Source organism: Phyllobates terribilis, unplaced genomic scaffold (assembly GCF_046119375.1).
Source record: "Phyllobates terribilis strain yellow unplaced genomic scaffold, ASM4611937v1 Scaffold_5__5_contigs__length_657084704, whole genome shotgun sequence".
Classification (NCBI taxonomy): Eukaryota; Metazoa; Chordata; class Amphibia; order Anura; family Dendrobatidae; genus Phyllobates; species Phyllobates terribilis.
In genome coordinates this window covers 416,179,728-416,200,981 of record NW_027362765.1, presented here as the reverse complement: position 1 = coordinate 416,200,981, position 21,254 = coordinate 416,179,728, and the positions used below count along the sequence as shown (strand labels likewise).

At 43.9% G+C, this 21,254-nt stretch overlaps 1 protein-coding gene across 1 annotated transcript in view; it reads right to left on the bottom strand.

Moving 5' to 3' along the window:
- LOC141273398 (alpha-2-macroglobulin-like protein 1) overlaps positions 1-21,254 on the bottom strand; it is a 196,128-nt gene that overhangs the window by 75,146 nt on the left and 99,728 nt on the right. The window contains exons 18-22 of the mRNA XM_073685168.1: positions 18,655-18,739; positions 16,306-16,531; positions 15,450-15,570; positions 14,940-15,061; positions 14,237-14,288 (exon numbers count right to left, since the gene is read on the bottom strand). Of these exons, the coding sequence (XP_073541269.1) occupies positions 14,237-14,288; positions 14,940-15,061; positions 15,450-15,570; positions 16,306-16,531; positions 18,655-18,739 (606 nt within the window). The remainder of the gene's footprint in view (positions 1-14,236; positions 14,289-14,939; positions 15,062-15,449; positions 15,571-16,305; positions 16,532-18,654; positions 18,740-21,254) is intronic.

Sequence of the window (21,254 nt, the reverse complement as noted above, 5' to 3'; positions counted from 1 at the left end):
TGAGTAGCTGTCCTGGAGCACATTTCTTGGAGCCTAAGGTATGTTTGCCGGATTTATTTTTTGGTGAACACCGAGAATTTTTTTCATTTAAAAATGCTTGCTTATTGTATTTTCGTTTGAGACCTAAGTCCTCTGGGGATGAATCCCAGCGCGTAGGGTTCATAATGTCACTTTTGCGCAAAGAGCCTCAGGAGTGGGCCTTTTCTTTGCAACCTAGTGATACATGCTTCAGATCAGCAGTTGTGCTGTGTGTGGAGAGAGCTCCTGGGAAGGGAGGAGAGCCAGGCGGAGGTGACCGAGCGGACCGGGAGGACCAGTAGGAGGCGACCGGAGGGACGAGCGCAAGAGAGCACTGTGGCAGCGTGCAGTGCCGGCCAGCGGAGGGTGCCAGGTGGTGGTGACCAGGAGGTGATCAGGAGGACCGGTAAGAGGAGACCGGAGGGACAAGCGCGCTGTGATAGCGTGCAGCGTCCCTAGAGGAGGTGAGTGAGGGGCAGGAGGCCGCGATAAGCGGCCCTACTGAACCCAAGTGTGTACTGTACTGTATTGTATTTGTATCTGTATTGTAATTGTATTGTATTCCCTAGTCCATATTTAATTGATTACCCCCCCGTCCATATTTAATTGATCACCCCCGTCCATATTTAAATTGATTCCCCTGAACAACCCCGTCCATATTTAAATTGATTCCCCTGAACACCCCCGTCCATATTTAACTGATCCCTCTGACCACATTAAATTGACCCCCCGTCCTCATTTAATTGATCCCCGACCACCCCCCGTCCATATTAAAGTGATCCCACTGACCACATTTAAATGATTGACCCCCCCAGCCCATAATTGATTGATCCCCCTTGTCCTATTTAATAGATTCCCCTTGTCCACTTTTACTCATCCCCAGTCCCTATCTATTTGCCTTATCCCCCACCATATTTAATTAACCCCTGTCCATAATTAATTGATTGATTCCCCAGACCACAATTAATTATTTCCCCAGTCCATATTTATTGATATTATTGATACTTATTGATCCCCAGTCCTTAGTTAATTGACCCACCGTCCATACCTATTTATTTGCTTTACCCCCCATCCTATTTAATTAAACCCCCTGTCCATAATTAATTGATTGATTCCCTAGTCCACAATTAATTATTTCCCCAGTCCATACTTATTGATCCCAGTCCATAGTTAATTGACACACCGTCCATACTTAATTAATCCACCTGACCCACTCAGCTGATCCCCCGTCCATACTTAATTGATACTTAATTGATCCCCCGTCCATACTTAACTGATCCCGCGCCGATATCTAATCGATACACTTGCACATCCCTAATTGATCCCCGTCCATACACCTATATATAAATAATTGTGTTTTGTACTTGTACATATATACTGACTGTATCCCCATATTTAGAATGACGTCCATGTTGGCCGCAGCCGTGCAGTGTACATCTTGCGCAATGTATGCATTCCCTGAGCTACCGCTCAGGGATCCATACTGCTGCGAGAGATGTGAGCATATCGTGCACTTGGAAGCCCAAATCCTGGATCTAAGTGCTCAGATAGCGGTGCTGAGGAGCATCGACAACATGGAACGGAGTTTGCTGCTCACCGAGCAGACACTCAATGGGTCAACACTGGGGGTGGAGCTTAGTGGGGAAGCGCAGGCTGAACAGGCAGGGAGCTGGGTAACAGTTATAAGGGATAGAGGGAAGAAGTATAGGAAGGCTGGTTCAGAACCGGCATTATTGGAGCACGACAGATCCTCTGACCGCCGGGGGAGTGTATGCTCCAGTAATGAGGGGGAGGGGGGAAGTGTAGGGCTGCTAGACAGGTCCTGGTAGTGGGTGACTCTATTATTAGGGGGACAGACAGGGCAATCTGTCACAAAGACCGGGATCGCCGAACGGTGTGCTGCCTCCCTGGCGCTCGAGTCCGGCACATCGCGGATCGGGTTGACAGGTTACTGGGTGGGGCTGGCGAAGACCCAGCGGTCATGGTCCACATTGGCACCAATGACAAAGTGAGTGGTAGATGGAGGGTCCTTAAAAATGATTTCAGGGATCTAGGTAGGAAGCTTAGGGCAAGGACCTCCAAGGTAGTTTTCTCAGAAATACTACCAATCCCGCGAGCCACACAGGAGCGCCAACGGGAGGTTAGGGAGGTGAATAAGTGGCTAAAGAGTTGGTGCAAGGCAGAAGGGTTTGGGTTCATGGAGAACTGGGCCGACTTCGCTGTCGGCTACAGGCTCTACCGTAGGGACGGGCTGCACCTCAATGGGGAGGGTGCAGCGGTGCTGGGGAAGAAGATGGCTAATAGGTTGGAGGAGTTTTTAAACTAGAGACGGGGGGGGGGGAACCAAGGAAATAGGTGGGATGTGAGGCAAGCAAGGGGGAAGGGGAGAAGTGAATATAATGAGGGTGGAGAGGGGGGTGGGGATAGTACAGTTAGATCGTTAGAGAAGAATAGGATGCTAAATAACCCCAAAGTTTTATCTTGCATGCTGACCAACGCAAGAAGCCTGACCAATAAGGCGGATGAGCTGCGGGCGCTTATATCGGAGGAGAGGTATGACATCGTAGGTATAACAGAGACTTGGCTAGACGATAGCTACGACTGGGCGGTAAATTTAACAGATTATAGTTTATTTAGAAGGGACCGGAAACAGGGGAAGGGCGGAGGAGTCTGCTTATATGTAAAGTCACGTCTAAAGCCCAGACTAAGGGAAGATATAGGAGAGGGAGAAGAGGGGGTCGAGTCCATGTGGGTAGAGATAGAGGGGGCAAAAAATAATAATAAAATATTACTGGGGGTCTGCTATAAGCCACCCAATATAACATAGGAGAATGAGAAACTGCTATTAGGACAAATAGACAAAGTAGCAAAACATAATGAGGTGATTGTAATGGGGGACTTCAACTACCCGGATATTGACTGGGAAACAGAAACCTGTAGATCGCAGAAAGGAAAAAGGTTCTTGACAAATATCAAGGATAATTATCTCTCCCAACTAGTGCAGGAACCAACGAGAGGGAAGGCAGTGTTGGACTTAATATTGACTAATAGGCCTGATAGAATAACTGAGGTACAGATAGGGGGGCACCTAGGTAATAGCGATCATAATATTATCAATTTCAAAATGCCCTTCAGTAGGGTTATCAATAAGGGAACAACTAAAACATTAAACTTTAGGAGGGCGAAGTTTGATCAGCTGAAAGAAAACCTTCAACTTATAGACTGGGACAAAGTTCTTAATCAAGGAAATACGAATAGTAAATGGGAAACCTTCAAAAGAATTCTGAATACTCAGTGCGAGAGGTATATACCGTATGGGAATAAAAGGGCCAGAAATAAGAGGAAACCAATATGGTTGAATAAGAACGTAAAAGGGGCGTTAAATAGCAAAAAAGAGGCATTCAAGAGATTAAAACAGGAAAACAGCAAGGAGGCACTAATGTGTTACAAGGAAAAAAAGAGAACCTGCAAAAAACAAATAAAAATAGCAAAGGAGGAAACAGAGAGACGTATTGCTAGGGAAAGTAGATCAAATCCCAAACTGTTCTTTACGTATATAAATAGTAAAAGGATTAAATCGAATAATATTGGACCGATAAAAAGTGATGAAGGCAAAATCATAGAGAAAGATGAGGATAAAGCTAATCTATGAAATAAATTTTTTTCGTCAACTTTCACAAAGGAAAAAGAACTAACAGGCGAAATGAGAAGTGACAAGCTTAATCCTCCACTAAGTATGACAAATCTAACCCAAGCTGGGGTACAGAAACGCCTCAGTAACATTAAAATAAACAAATCACCAGGACCTGATGGCATACACCCACGGGTACTAAGGGAACTAAGTAATGTGATAGACAGACCGTTATATCTTATATTTAAGGACTCTGTTGAGACTGGGTCTGTACCACTTGATTGGCGACAGGCGAATGTAGTGGCAATATTCAAAAAGGGAGCAAAAAGTGACGCCGGAAACTATCGGCCGGTGAGTCTGACGTCCGTTGTGGGCAAAATTTTTGAAGGCTTTATTAATGAGGCAATCTTGGAGCATCTTGACGCTAATAATCTATTAACCCCGAACCAACATGGATTCATGAGGAATCGCTCCTGCCAAACAAACCTGATTGACTTCTACGAGGAGGTTAGCTCTCGAGTAGATCAGGGGGAACCAGTGGATGTCGTGTATCTCGACTTCTCAAAAGCGTTCGATAGCGTGCCACATAATAGGTTGGTATACAAAATGAGAATGATGGGGCTGGGGGAAAATGTCTGCAAGTGGGTAGCTAACTGGCTAAAGGATAGAAGGCAGAGGGTGGTTATAAATGAAATATACTCAGATTGGGTAAGCGTCACTAGTGGGGTACCACAGGGGTCTGTACTAGGCCCAATGTTATTTAATATCTTTATTAACGACATAGTCAACGGGATAAATAGTAAAATATCAATATTTGCAGATGACACAAAGTTATGTAAAACAATTAATACAAAAGAGGACAGTGCAGACCTACAGAGGGATTTGGATAAGCTGGGTAGGTGGAGCATTAAATGGCAAATGAGGTTTAACGAGGAGAAATGTAAGGTCATACATATGGGAAGGAAAAATGGAAGTCACCAGTACTCACTGAATGGGAAATCATTGGGGAATTCAGAGATGGAGAAGGACTTGGGCATCTTGATTGATAGCAAACTAAATTGGAGTGCCCAAAGTCAGGCGGCTGCTGTAAGGGCAAACAGGGTAATGGGATGTATCAGAAGAGGTATAGCTGCAAAGGAGGAGAACATTGTTCTTCCACTGTACAAAGCACTGGTCAGACCACACTTGGAATACTGTGCTCAGTTATGGGCCCCAATATATAGAAAGGATATAAATGAGCTTGAAAAGGTACAAAGGAGGGCAACAAAATTAATAAAGGGAATGGAGGGACTGCAATACCCAGAGAGGTTGGCAAAACTAGGACTATTCAGCCTGGAAAAGAGAAGGTTGAGGGGGGACATAATAAATGTGTACAAATATGTTAGGGGACAGTATAGAGACCTTGCCCGGGATTTGTTCAAAAGGAGGGATATTACGGTAACAAGAGGGCATTCACTAAGACTGGAAGAGAAAAGGTTTCAGGACCAGCATAGGAAGGGGTTCTTTACGGTAAGAGCAGTGAGAATATGGAATTCACTGAGTGAGGAGACGGTAATGTCGGATTCACTAAACCAGTTCAAGCGGGGACTGGATGCATTTCTAGATACCAGGCAGATTTCTGCATATACTTAAAAATAAAATAAAATAGTAGGTTGATACAGGGATTTATTCTGACTGCTGGTTTCAGAGTCGGGAGGGAATTTTTCCTCAGGTGAAGATTGGCTAAATCATTTGGGGTTTTTGCCCTCCTCTGGATCAACTTTAGCAATTACAGAACTAACAGGTCGAACTTGATGGACGCAAGTCTTTATTCGGCTTTACTAACTATGTAACTATGTAACTATCAGTGGATAGTTTTTTTTCTGCTTTGGGACTATTATATGATGATCCTGACCGTGTCGCATCAGCTGAGACTGAGTTGAGACGTTTAAAACAGGGATCAGGTAATGTGGAAAAATATTGTACTCATTTCCGTCGTTGGTCTACTCAAACAGGGTGGAACGATTCTGCTCTGAAAAGTCTATTTCTTGCTGGGCTCAGTGAAAGGGTTAAAGACCTGCTAATTGCTTATCCTACACCTGAAGATTTGCAACAGGCTATGCAATTAGCTATACGGGTGGATAGAAGACTGCGTGCAAGGGTTAATGAGAGCAAATCCTCTGCTATGTCAGTTTCTGGTTATGAGAATGTGTGTACTAACAGTGGTGAACCGATGGAGATTGGATCGGTGGCACCTCGCTCTCAAGAAAAAGACCGTCGATTTTCTGAAGGCTTGTGTTTCTATTGCGGAAAATCTGGTCATTTGATTAAAGGCTGTGAGCTTCGTATGAAGAAAGAAAAAAAAAAGGTCAGTCACGCCCGTATTGCCTGTTTAAATTCCAAGGGTATATTTTTAGCTGCTTCCACGATTGCTCAGAAAAAATTAATGGAATTTTGGGTGTTTGTTGATTGCGGGTCTACTCTGAATGTAATTGATGGGGGATTCGTGGAAAGACTCAATTTAAAACCTGAACCTTTATCATCCCCCATTGCTGTGGTTTCTGTGGATGGTTCCCCTTTGAAGAATATTACTCTCAAGGTCTGTGAATTTCCTCTCACTATTAATGGTGTTCACCATGAGAAATTGGATTTGGTAGTGTTGAATAACTTGCCTTCTCCAGTAATATTGGGATTGCCCTGGTTAAAATTTCACAATCCTGTACTGGATTGGTCTACCAGTGAAATTAAATCCTGGAGCCATAAATGTTATGACAAGTGTTGTAACGGGCGTATTGCAGCTTTGGATAGGGGAGAATTGCCTGTTCCTATTCAGGATTTTTGGAGAGTTTTTTCTGAGAAGGAATCGCAGGTTTTGCCTCCCCATAGAGACTATGATTGTTCTATTGAATTTGTCCCTGCAGCGACTCTTCCTAAAAGTCGTTTATTTAACCTTACTATTCCTGAGAGGAAGGCTTTGGAGGAATACATACAGACAAGTTTGGCCGCCGGTCACATTAGGCCCTCTAAGTCTCCTGTGGCGGTTGGATTTTTTTTTGTAAAAAAAAAGGATGGCGGTTTACGTCCTTGTCTGGATTTTCGTGAGATTAACAAAATTACTGTACGCAATCCTTACCCACTGCCATTGATTCCTGATCTGTTTAACCAGTTAATGGGGGCCAAGTGGTTCTCTAAAATTGACCTTAAGGGGGCATACAATCTGTTGCGCATGAAGGAGGGTGACGAATGGAAGACTGCTTTTAACACTCCTGTGGGTCATTTTGAGAATCTGGTTATGCCTTTTGGTCTTACTAATGCTCCTGCATTTTTTCAGAATCTGATTAATGACATCCTTAGACCTTTGATCGGTAAAAATGTGGTTGTGTATTTGGATGACATTTTGATTTATTCGCCGGATCTGGAGTCTCATTGGCGGAGCGTGCGTGAGGTATTACAGTTATTAATGGACAATTCGCTTTTTGCTAAGCTGGAGAAATGTGAGTTCGCTGTACAGAGAATTAGTTTTTTGGGCTACATTATCTCCAGCAAAGGTTTTGAGATGGATCCGGTTAAGGTTCAGGCTGTGCAGGAATGGCCTAGGCCTATTGGTTTGAAATCGATACAGAGGTTTTTGGGTTTCGCCAATTACTACAGAAAATTCATAAAAAATTTTTCTAGTATTGTCAAACCTCTGACTGATCTCACCAGGAAAGGTGCTGATGCGGTTCAGTGGTCTTCTGAGGCCATTGAAGCTTTTGTGTATCTCAAGGAGAGGTTCACCTCTGCTCCCATCCTTATGCAGCCTGATGTTACTAGGCCGTTTTTGGTTGAGGTTGATGCTTCCTCTGTGGGGGCAGTATTGTCTCAGGATAACGGGGATGGATTACATCCCTGTGCCTTTTTTTCAAAAAAATTTTCGGAGACTGAACTGAATTACGATATTGGTAATCGGGAATTATTGGCTATTAAACTCGCATTTGAACACTGGCGCCACTTCTTGGAAGGTGCGGAATTTCCCGTTCAGGTTCTTACGGATCATAAAAATCTGATATATCTTGATGCTGCCAAGCGCCTGAATGCCCGTCAGGCTAGGTGGGCACTGTTTTTCTCGCGGTTTAATTTCTCCGTTACTTACATCCCTGGTACTAAGAATGTTAAGGCGGATGCCTTGTCTCGCAGTTTTTCTCCCATAGTCGGTGCTGAGAAAGAGGAGAACATTTTACAAGAAGGTGTTGTGATAGCTGCTTTGGACTCCGTTTTGGAAAATGAGATTCTTAAAGCAGAGGAGAATGCCCCTTCTAACACTCCTCATGGGAGGTTGTTTGTGCCTGGGACCTTTAGGAGAGATTTGTTTGTTGAGTGTCACGAATCTCGGTTGGCAGGTCATCCCGGAATCTCTGAGACCAAGAGACTGGTGGGTCGCAGTTTTTGGTGGCCTGGATGGCAGAAGGAAGTCATTAAGTGGGTGCGTCAATGTACTATATGTGCTAGATCTAAGTCCTCACATACTCCTGCTGCGGGGTTGCTTTATCCTTTGGAGGTTCCCAGTGCTCCTTGGACACATTTGGCTATGGACTTTATAACTGACCTTCCCCCCTCTGAGGGTTTTACTGTCATCTGGGTGGTCGTGGACCGTTTTAGCAAGATGTGTCACTTGGTTCCTTTCGTCAAACTGCCCTGCGCTAAAACTCTCGCTAAAGCCTTTGTCAAGGAAATTGTCAGACTTCATGGCGTTCCTACTGACATTGTTTCTGATAGGGGTCCTCAGTTCGTGGCTCGTTTTTGGCGTGCCTTTTGTGATAGGTTGGGAGTTCATTTGTCGTTCTCGTCCGGATATCATCCTGAATCTAATGGCCAGACAGAAAGGAAAAACCAGGATGTTGAGCAGTTCTTGCGTTGTTTTGTGGCAGACAATCAAGAGGGGTGGTCTGAGTTTCTGCCACTTGCTGAATTTGCTCTGAACAATCATACATCTTCTTCTGCTGGTTGTTCGCCTTTTTTTTGTTGTTCTGGGAGACATCCGTCGTTTGGGTCGTTCTCCAAGTTGGGGTCTGCCGTGCCTGAGGAGGAGAATTTTTCCGGTGATTTGGAGAGAGTTTGGACGGATGTGCGTGGTAATCTTCAGGAGGCCAACAGAAAATCTAAAGACTACTTTGATAGGAAACGACAGGAGGTTTTGTTCGCTGTTGGTGACATGGTTTGGTTGTCCTCTAGGAATCTGCGGTTGAGGATTCCTTCAAAGAAATTGGGTCCCAAGTTTGTAGGGCCCTTTAAGGTGCTTCAGGTTGTCAACCAATCTGCTGTTAGGTTGGAGGTTCCTACCTCCTGAAGAATTAATCCGGTATTTCATGTCTCTCTGTTGAAAAAAGCTGTTGTATCGGATTGTGACGCCTCTGCCTCTGTTCCTCCGGTGGTGGAGGACGGGGAATATGAAATTTCTCGCATCCTTAACTCTAGACGGTATAGAGGTAGTTTGCAGTATCTTGTGGCCTGGAAAGGTTTCGGTCCCGAGGATAAGTCTTGGGTGAGGTCGGATGATGTTTCCGCGTCCAGACTTATCAGAGCGTTTCACAGGAGATTTCCTGATAAGCCTGGTCCTAGGGGATCCGGAGGATCCTCTTAGAAGGGGGGGTACTGTTAGAACCTTGCTCTTAGGTTTTTTTTCCTTTGCTGGTCACATGACCTTGTTGGCCTATTTAATCCTGCTCCGCCCTTCTGGCTTTGCTGGACTTCATTGTATATCTACTTTCTAGCTAGCCTGTGCTCTGTGTCTTGCTCTGTTAGTTTGCTTGGTCTACTGACCTCTATGTTCTATATATTTTGTTTGTTCGTCTGTCTGCTACTATTTCTGTTAGGAGGTGTCCCATATTCCTCCCAGTCCTTAGTACTTGTAGGGATTCCTTCCCCACATCTATAGGTCTCCGTACAGACTAGCTTAGGACTTTAGCAGGTCTGATCGCAGGATCAGGTCCCCTGTTACATCGTAGGGATTCAGCTGAGTTCTATCGTAGGGACAGATCTCCTCTCTTTCCTTAGCTCTGGTAGCAGAACATAACAGGCGAGCACCGAGCATCTCAAGCAGTGAGATGGTTGGGCGAGCACCGAGCAGTAGCAAGCATGCTCGCTCATAACTAGTCATTTTCTACCAGTGTCATATTATAGTATTGCATTATATAGATAAAACAATAAAATAAACAGTAACAAATAAAAAAAATAAAAACATGCAAGCACGAATCACCCCTTTTATCCCCAATTGAAAATAAATTAAAAAAATAAAAATATTGAGTAATAATTTACTCAGTAGCAGTAACTGGTGTATGGGGAGGAGGAAAAGTAAGAATAGCCATTTTTGGTTGGCACATCTCCACCCCAAAAATAACAAATGCAGTAAAAAGCAATTAATACATCATATTGTTATGAATCGTGTTTCTATGCTCCCACCTTGGAATGGAGCAGGTCCAGTGTTACGCTACTCTGGTCGCAGGCGCCACAATTGTCCTGAACAACTGTCCCAATCTTATGGAGGATCATATTCTGGTGTTGTAAGATGTGTGAGGATGCAGGACACCATGTCTTTCACTGATTTCTCTGATTTGCAGGCAACGCAGGACGCTGCGGTGCCTGGCACTATGCAATGGTGAGATGTTATCCATTCTGCTGTTCAAACTAGCAGGGAGTGGCTGTCTTGGGATGATTTGTAGGTATGCAACACCTGATCATTAGGCAGGCTATTTAATCTTGCTCCCTGCTCAGTCCTTTGCTGTTTATTGCAGTTCCCATGTGCTTGGTGGTGAGTGGTGCTAGCATTAGTGTTGATATCTTTTCAGGGGTTTTCTCATTTTCTCTTCTGGCTTTACTTCTGGAGTTCTTGCAGAGGTACTCAGCAGGTTCTTGACTAGGCAGGCACTGACTGCGTCACCAGGTGACAGTGATGCGATATGGAGTAAAAACGTTTTTTACTGCACTGTTGGCTGACCATATGATTTGTCCTATCCTATCCTGATGAAGAAGTTGGATAAAACTTCAAAATGGGTTGATTTTAATCTTTAGCAGACAGGACATAAAAAAGTAAAAAATCCTTATTGGAATTCCTTTGGATTTGATGTGTCTTTCCCACGTGGTCAGCCAGCAGCGCAGTACAAACCATTTTTACTCCATACTGCATCAACTCTTTATCCGACAGATCCAAGGCTATGCAGCAGCTGGTACATGCTTACATATAGTTGCAGGCTGCAACTTACTAAGGTGAGTGCAAGAATTTAATTAATTTATACTGGTTGTAATCAGGTAAAGCCCTATTTGCGCTCATTATCTTTCCAGCCTCTACACTTTATACCAGGTGACAGTGGGCCTAGGAAGGGCTCAGCCAAAGTCCCCCTTCCATTAAGGCTGTGTAGCACCCCGAGGGCTCGGCTGCTACAGGGGTATTGCACCTCGAACCAGAGGTGTGGTATTCCACTCCCGGGTAAGGATGGAGTGTGGACTAGAACTCAGTTAGCTGCATGCACCACATACATCCCATTTCTGGGGGACAGAACAACGGTACTCCCACCAGATAGATGTGCAGGTACGACAGCGTCTGTCCCTGGCTGGAGTGGGAGGGGGGGAGGAATATCCCAGTGGTGCAGGAGCAGAGAGGGGAGGGACTCTGGGCATAGGAAGGAGCCCATTGGTGGCTAGTCACCTGGGCTCGGGTGTCAGAGGGAGTATAAAAGGTGGGCACCATCTTAGGAGTTCAGTTCAGTCAGACAGAAAAAGAGAAGAAGAGTAGTGACAGGGAGCAGCAGCCCTGTCTGGGTGCTGCTCCTGAAGGGAGCAAGAGAGAGAAAGACAAGAGGAAAGGAACAAGGAAGGAATGGAACCTGGAGAAAGGCCCAGAGACATGAAGGAAGAGGGAACCCGAACACGCTAGGAGTCAGCGGGTGAAGGGTTGGCAGATCAGGGTACCGGATCCCGAACTGGTGGAGGCCACTTATCCTCAGCCAGGAACTGGAGGTCGTGGCCACGTCTTGGCGCGACCACTCACTACACTCACCACGAAGGCACGCCACATAGGGTCAGGGAAACCGGAGATAGGTTTCGCCACCAGAAGGCCCGAGGAAGCTGGACATGGGTGGGTCCCTAGTGGGGACGGCCAGAGAAAGGAACGGAGAAAGGAGTTCAAGGTCACACTCTGGAACTGCCTGGGGGTTGGTCGAGCCCCGTACCTGGTGGACGCAGCACGGCTCGGGTCGTCATCACCTGCAGGACTGACACTGATAACATCTGTGAGTAAAGCATTGAAAACTGCAATCAGTCTCTGTGTTCCATCGCACTACCAGCACTAAAGGTACCGGGACGCCCTTTCTATCACTCCCTTCACCCGCACCAGCTGCCCTGAGGCCATACCTCTCCCGTTGGGGGTTATACCACCATTGCTGCACACATACCACCGGCCTCAGCGGACTGTTCTGCAGCGGCGGCCTTGCGACCGCAAATCAACGGGTGGCGTAGTCGACACTTAAACAACATCTACAAAGACTGCCACACACTTAGTTTGACCACCCTGGGCACGGACCGGGTCCCCGCCACTCGGAGACTACTACCCCCATCGGATCCGGCTCCGGGTATTCCCCCGCGCACACGTGCGCCGCACTACAGCACTGGCCCAGGGGGCGCGTCAGCTGTATGCCCACGATGCATTTTTAATGCGTTTCTCCACTTTTTTGCAGCTGCGGAAACGCTGCGGAAACACATTAAAAATGCATGGTAGAAGGGCAGCAATGTTCCCCAATGATAATCCGCATGTGCTGTGCACATGCTGCTGAAATTTCCGCTGCGGAGTATCATTGCAGAAAAAAACGCAGCACTACCAATTATTTTGCAGAAGCGCTGCGTTTTCGCCGCCATTGACTTGCATTAGAACGCGCCAATTCCGCTAGACTGCATCTGTACTTGCATAATTGGCATGTTCTAATGTGCGGATGGTACCGGGTGTGGATGAGAGGAGACTTTCCTCCATTCCCAGGTACCATTAAAAAACCTGTAAATAAAGAATAAAATAAAAAATATATATATACTTACCTTCTGGCGGCCCGCGGTGCTCTCCTCCTTGCTTCCCGGCACTTAGCGGTGGAGTGAAGGACCTGCGCTGACGTCAGAGTCATGTGACGGGTCACGCGACGCTGACGTCGGCAGGTCCTTCAGTGTACCACTGCTGGCAGCCAGGACGGAGCGCGAAGCAAGACACAGGAGCCATCGGAGGGTAAGTATAGATTATTTTTTATTTTTTGACATTCTTTGGGGGTCATACTATATAAATCCATGCTGTTTGCATGGATTTATATAGTGTGACCAAGTTGACAAGCACTTTCCAAGTGATGCTAAAATCGATTGGAAAGCGCTTGTCAACCCGCATGCGGAAATGCATGTGAAGAACGCTTCACTTCCGCATGTCCCTGGCAGGAAAACGCATGTACAATCCGCATGTACAATCCGCATGTACAATCCGCATATACAATCCGCATGTACAATCCGCATGCGTTTTTTTCTGCCAGGGAGATGCAGAAACGCTCAGGAAAAAATCCTGAGCATTTCTGCATCGTGGGCACATAGCCTTACTGATAGCTGCGTGAAGAGTATTTCCGGCCCTCAAGGGCTCGCCTAGCTGGGCAGATTGTGCCAAGTGCGTCTGTGGCTGCACCTTTGCTGGTTTTGTGCCAGTCTTCCTGGGTCCCTCTGCACAGCGCATAACACATATGTACGCCAAAATAATATCAATAAAAGTGTCTGCTCATCAAACAAAAAACAAGACCTCACACAGATAAAACAACAGAAAAATATACTAAGGACTGGTCTCAGAAACGGCCACCACAAACCCACAAATATTTTTGTTCACTAACTTAGAGAGTCATTTTGCTTAGAAAGATTTACCACTGCCTTTCTAAACTTTCACTGGTTGTGGTGCTGTAAATTATCTATAACGACCAAGCTGTGTTTCATAAATTATAATCACCAATCTCTGTGCCATGTATAGTAGCTAGCAAGCTGTGGGCCATAGACTGTAAGCCCCAATCTGTGTTGTATAGACTGTAACCAGCAAGCTGTGTTTCATAAACTGTAAGCACTAATCTGTAGGTCATAGACTGTAACCACTGAGCTGTGTTTCATAAACTGTAACCACCAAGCTTTGGACCATATACTGTAACCACCCAACTGTCCACCATAGACTGTAATCGCCAAGCTGTGGGCAATAAACTGTAACCAGCAAGCTGTGGGCCGTAGACTATAACTACTGGTTGGTGATGTCTATGGGAGAGATGAAGGAAATTAGCCACCCCAATAAATTTTGATGTTAATATGTGTTACATAGGCAGTATACATGTCCTGTAATGTTACAACAGAGTGGGACTATGCACTTTAGGGGAATATTTCCAGAGGGACATTTTTTTAAAGTCACAAGATTAATAGAATAAGAGAGGACTTAATCTCCATGTTTGTCTCATGTCCCTTATTTATTGCAGATGAATGTGTGAATAGAGAATCTAAAACCTAAACATATCAGCGTTAATTTATTGTTTGTGCAGCATCTGCATTTATCTCAGATTGTGTTCATGTTCTTATTTTAATTACCTGCTGGGAAAATAAGGAATGACTTCGTCTTTTCCTCTTCATATCCTTTTGGCTAAACAGAAAGAAATAACTTTATGTACAGTCCATATATGTTTAACCTACTGTATTTTCTTTACAGAAAGTTTGCAACTGGTCCTGATGCTTTGGGTACTTGGAACAACTAGAGTTTATACCTCAATCTCATACTTGATGTTTGAATCTATTCTACAATGTATTACTTTTTTATTGGACTGTTGTTTGGACAGTATCTGGCAATGTCACTATGTGTTAGTAGTACATTATATTATTTGAGCACTACATGGTACATTATAGCTCTCTCCATTCATTCCTATGTAATCTCCAAAACCTGCCAAGTAAGCTCCTATGATAATGAATGGATAGAGCCACACATGTGTAGCCATCATTCTATTTCTGAAGATATCAGTGCGGTCCAGCTTTGGGAATAAATGATTCAGATGTTTCTGGAAATGACAGGTTCCCTTTAAGATTGACTCTGGCAGAATATACTTTAAAATGTGCTCATTGCTGCAGAATCTATGAGAATTTATATTGCCACAAAATTGACCTTCCCGGTAAATACATGGCAATCAGCAATCCAACATAGTTGTACGAGGGCTTACAATTACTAAGTATTCAGGTCCTCTTTAGATAACCCTAAAATGTTGTAGCACATTATATATGCATTGTGGTTATTGTCTCTCACCTTGACCTCAATAGTTTTCTCCACAGAGTCCGTTCTGAGATCCTTTCCTATGAGAAGAACATCCTCGGTGCAATCTCCTTTCACGTCTAAGGACCCACTCTCAACATGAATCTTTAGGGTTTCTGAAACATGAATTTAGAGTCCAAAGTAAGGGACATATTATGGAGTATAAAGTAAATTATCTATCATTTCTGTGTTCGAATCAAGAACCGGAATATCAAACTTTTTGGATCACAAGATGTTGGGCTAAAGGAACCTAATACTACCACTAAGGGCTCATTGACAAGGTTGTAAGGCGTGGTAATGGGGTTCTCATATAAATTAATTGGGCTCCTACTGTCTCTCCATATGCCTTCACATGTGAAGACACCTAAGGCAATATGTTTTACACATGGAGTAGTTTATAAAACAACAACCACATTGTATGGATTTGAGAAAACAAAAGTCAAATCGTTTTGATTATTAAAAAAAAACATCAGTTATACATAAAATAATGAATCATTGCAGTACTTAGTTTTACAGCTGAAACATCCCAGGTGAAACTGTGTGAATGCCCCTCACAGACACATCGGGCCTGCTCCTTGTCCTGGGCTGTTATCAGATCTTCTGAGTCACCCAGCGCCGCACCAATCTGTTATAACAATAAAGCAAATTAATACACACTTCAGAAATGCAAAAAAGATAAAACATGTTCTTATTCTGTACAGTTGAGGTTTTTGGTGACCTGAACATAAAATCCTTGAGATACTTAGTAAAATTATGAGTTGTAGTATAAAATTTACCTTCACTTTCCCTCAATTGTCGACACCACAACGATGGAAAGGTTGTCTACTAGATTTATAAGAAATTTATACAGGACTGTAATAACTAATTTTGCAGCCATACTGCAAAATTTATAATATGGCCCTGCTTAATTAGGACTGTAATTCAGTTCTATCTCCTGTTTATTTCCCTCCCAGCTACACGCAGGGAGAATATCTTATTCTGCTCTTGATGTTTGGCCATGTCAATTGCATGGCTTTATCTTTCATTTTATGAACCAAATGCATGTGGTTAAAATTTTTGACCAACTAGTTAAAGGTACAGTCCACTTAGTCTACTGCTGGCCATGCTGTGAAGGGATAATTTGACTAATGATGGCAATGTGACCTCTTACTATAGAAATAAAACAAGGTTAATGTTAACTTCAGGCAAACCAGGGCTGATGCCAGGGCCACTTGTGCTTGGGGAGCTTCTGGTGAGATGGGTAAACATGTTTTACACTTGTCATGTTGAGAGTTCAGGTACAAAGGGTTCACGAATCTGTCAGCCAAGGACAAGGGCAAACTTTTTTTTTAACATTAAAAATGTGCATAATATTTCTCACCAGAATGCATTTCTTCTCATAGCTGAAGACCAAGGCTTGTATTGTAAATTTCTCTCCTTGTACCACAGAGGAGGGGACAATCAAGTCAATGAAATATGGTTGGAATGTGGTGAGGTCAACATCGGTGACACTGTCTAAACCATTCTTGCCCAAGCAGAAGGCATCGGTTACCCATCTAGTGATACTGTGTGGAGTTGTTCGATTCAGCACAACGTGTCCATCTGAGCTGTAAGACAAGACAAATGCTGTGATGAATGAATGAATGTTTTTATTAGATATACAGTGAAGGAAATAATTATTTGATCCCTTCCTGTTTTGTAAGTTTGCCCACTGATAAAGGCATGAACAGTCTATAATTTTAAGGGTAGGTTAATTTTAACATTGAGAGATAGAATATCCCAAAAAAATACTAAGTATTTAATCCCTCTGGCAAACAACACTTAATACTTGGTGGCAAAACCCTTGTTGGCAAGCACAGCAGTCAGACGTTTTTTGCAGTTGATAATGAGGTTTGCGCACATGTCAGGAGGAATTTTGGTCCACTCCTCTTTGCAAATCATCTCCAAATCATTAAGATTTTGAGGCTGTCGCTTGTGAACTTGGAGCTTCAACTCCCTCCATAAGTTTTCTATGGGATTAAGGTCTGGAGACTGGCTAGGCCACTCCATGGCCTTAATGTGCTTTGTTTTGAGCCACTCCTTTGTTGCCTTGGCTGTATGTTTTTGGTCATTGTCTTGCTGGAAGACCCAGCCATGACCCATTTTTAATGTCCTGGCAGAGGGAAGGCGGTTGTCAATCAGGATTTTACGGTACATGGCTCCATCCATTCTCCTATTGATGTGGTGAAGTAGTCCTGTGCCCTTAACAGAGAAACACCCCCAAAACATAATGTTTCCACCTCCATGCTTGACAGTGGGGACGGTGTTCTTTGGTCATAGGCAGAATTTCTTTTCCTCCAAACACGGTGAGTTGGGTTAATGCCAAAGAACTCAATTTTTGTCTCATCTGACCACAGCACCATCTCCCAATAACTCACAGAATCATCCAGGTGTTCATTGGCAAACTTTAGACGGGCCTGCACATGTGCTTTCTTGAGCAGGGGGACCTTGCGAGCACTGCAGGATTTTAAACCTTTAGACGTAACGTGTTACCAATGGTTTTCATGGTGACTGTGGTCCCAGCTGCCTTGAGATCATTAACAAGTTCCCCCCGTGTAGTTTTAGGCTGATCTCTCACCTTCCTCATGATCAAGGATACCCCACAAGGTGAGATTTTGTATGGTGCTCCAGATCGATGTCGATTGACAGTAATTTTTTTTCTTACATTTTCTTACTATTGCACCAACAGTTGTCTCCTTCTCACCCAGCGTCTTACTTATGGTTTTGTAGCCCATTCCAGCTTTGTACAGGTCTATGATCTTGTCCCTGACATCCTTAGAAAGCTTTTTGGTCTTGCCCATGTTGTAGAGGTTAGAGTCTGACTGATTAATTGAGTCTGTGGACAGGAGTCTTTTATACAGGTGACTATGTAAGACAGCTGTCTTTAATGCAGGTATCGAGTTGATTAGGAGTGTCTAACTGTTCTGTAGGAGCCAGAACTCATAATGGTATGTAGGAGATCAAATACTTATTTCTCACTGCAAAATGCAAATAAATTTAACTACCCTTAAAATTATAGACTGTTCATGTCTTTGTCATTGGGCAAACTTACAAAAACAGCAAGGGATCAAAAAATTATTTCCTTCACTGTATGTTAAAAAATTAAGAACAAAAAAGACAAAAAACAGGAAAGATAATCTAAGAAAATTTGATAAAATATGTCAAAAATACTAGGCAATAAAGATGCGCTAAATTAAACTAGGTTGTATCCCAAGTATCTGTAACTGCCTATACACGGAGGTTGGCACCCTACTGATGAATGAGAATGGCGCCCCCACTCATCGGTGGCTGTCGCTATAATTGCCCAATATGTCCCTATCATAGGTAATAATATGTGAATGGGCACATGCACTAGTGTGTAGTATTTCCAATAGTAGTACAATGATATACCAAATAACTATCTCTAATTGGGCAAAAACAGGGACAAATAATATATGGTAAATAATAAATAATAATTATCAGCTCATATTCATGATGATAGCCTCAGCTATAGCCCCGACTCATTTCCCCAACAGGTTCATCAGGAGGTTGATAGTCAGTCATGGTGACCAAGTTAGCATGCCCAGCATGGCTTGCAAATATTGATGTAAAATACTGCCCACATACTGAATGTGTGAACGTGGCCTTAATATAATAATGTATATTTCACACAACTAAAGACATTGATGTAATAAAGTGGTGTCATACTCACCCTACAGGAACTAACTCAAACAGCCAGATGTCTGGAAAATAACTTCTTTTTGTTGTAAAATGTTTTGGCCTTTCTTTGACATCATCTAGGAAAGGCAAGTGTTACATTAAAAATAAATGTAGTCAAGTCATTTGACTCTTAAACCCCTAGCGGCCAATTTTCCTTTTTGCAATTTTGTTTTTTTCTCCTTTTCTTTCAAGAGCCATAACTTTTTTTACTTTTCTGTCAACATGGTCATATGAGGGTTGGTTTTTTGCAGGATAAGTGCAAATTTTGAGTGATATCATTACATTTACTATAAAATATACTTAAAGTGCACCTGTCAGCAGGATTGTGCTCAGTAAACTACATACACTGTCAGGTGGGCACTGATTAATATGATACGTTGGTAGATGAAATCCGTCCTGTGGGCGGTCTGTGGGGGGCACTCTATCTGGTGCTCTGCTTACATATTCATCTGTATGCTCTCGTGGTACTGTAGGTCACTGATCATTCACTGACCTGCCTCCTATTTTACCTAGCCCCGCACTACTAGATGCATTATGTAAAATAGGAGGCAGGTCAGTGAACAATCAGTGACCTACAGTACCACGAGAGCATACAGATGAATATGTAAGCAGAGCACCAGATAGAGTGACCCCCCACAGGCTGCCCCGGAGCACGAGCATATCATTATCTCCAAACTGAAAGTAAAGATTTCACAAGAACCACAGAATGGATTTAATCAACAAAGGTATCATTTTAATCAGTGTAATGTCACCCACCTGACAGTGTATGTAGTTTACTGAGCACAATCCTGCTGACAGGTGCGCTTTAACTTTTTTTACTTTTCTGTCGACATGACCATATGATGGTTGATTTTTTGCAGGATATGTTGCAATTTTGAATGATATCATTACATTTACTATGTAATGTACTTTTAAAGGAAAACAAAAATTCCAAGTTTGATGAAATGATAAAAAAAAAGAAATTCTATTTTTTCTGATGTTTTCAGATGTTTATTGTGCAGTAAAAAGGACCTGGCAACATAATTTCCCACTTTGATTGCAGTGTCACCAAACTTGCATAGTTTTTTTTTCTTTTACTTAAAGGGAATCGGTCACCCCCCTGGGCGATATTAGACTTCTACTATGGGCATACAGGTTATAGAAATGAAAATCTAAACTTACCTGTATGGCCCACAGTAGAGGTTTGATTGCAGAGAAATCTGTTAATTCTGATTTCCACAGGCTTGGTGTCCGGGAGACGCCAAGAAATCCCCGCCTTTTTATTATTTCCCTAAGTCCCCTCCTATCTGCTTAGTTATCATATTCCCCTCCCCCGCATGTCACAGTAACAGTGACTCCCCGGCACCTGCGCAATAGAACCCTGCGGCGCGGAGCACAGAAAGACGGGGCCAGGAGAAAGCAAAGCGTGCTCTATGTGAGCGGCACTTTGCGTATGCCCAGCTAGTGAAGGACAATAGTGCACGTCACAAGGCCCTGTGACATGTAGTGGAGGGTGGGAATATGATAGAGAGGTGAGGATTCAGGGGAATAATAAAGAGATAGGCAGGGATTTTTTGGCATTCTCCGGACGCCAAACCTGTGGAAAATAGAATTGATTAAAACTGATTTTTCTGCAATCAAACCTCTACTATAGGCCATACAGGTATGTATAGATTTACATTTCAAACACCTGTATGCCCATAGTAGAGGTCTGATATCGCCCAGAGGGGTGACATTCCCTTTAAGTGGTGAAAAAAAATTCAAATATTTGTAAAAAAAAAATCTGTCTTGTATTGCCATTTTTTCTTTTTTATGGAGCTGTGTGAGGGCTTGTTTTGTGTAGTGAGTATGACTCGCCCCCTGGGCCGTAGGATACTCAGTAGCTGGGCCGGTCGATGCTGGGGGATGTCACAGTGGCGGTGACCCGGTCCGTGACCCAGGGCAGTCAATAAAAGGGGATTATAGTTTTTAAAGTTTAATGTTTGTGACGCTATCTGTGGTATTCGGCTATATGGAGCCGCCGCTGCGTTGCCGATTCTCTGGAGCTGTTGGTAATGCAGCAGAGTTGGTTCAGCTCTCCACAGGTAGAGCTAAGCTCCAGAGCGGTGCTGTGATGGTTAATGATGAGGTAGATGTTGCTGTGCAGTGTAGTGCAGATAATGGCGCAGCAATAATTCTAGGACACAGTGGGGTGCAGTCTTCAAGGTTTACTCACAGTTGTTGAACTCCAGGTTACCAGTACTATAGTAACCTCCCACGTCATCCTGCGTTCACCAAGGAAGGGGTTCAGCAATCTCTCAAGTAACTCAGGAGTACTTAAACGGCACCCCGTTCTATGTTCCCTCCTCGATCGTCTTCCTGCTCAGGCTCTCACCCTCCTGCCCTGTGCCTCACAATCAGTGTCCCAAGCCGGTAGCCTCGGATCTTGTCGGGCGACCTGCAGTCCCCTGGACTATCTGTGGCCACCTTTTCGGCGATGTAATTGTGGTGGTTGGCAGCTGCACCCTGAAAGTACAGAAGCCTCCGGTTTCTAGCTGAGCCTTGTAGTTCTCCACTAACTTAGGGGCCGGTCCCCTCTGCGGCCTGATCCCTCTACGTTCCTGCAGATTCGGG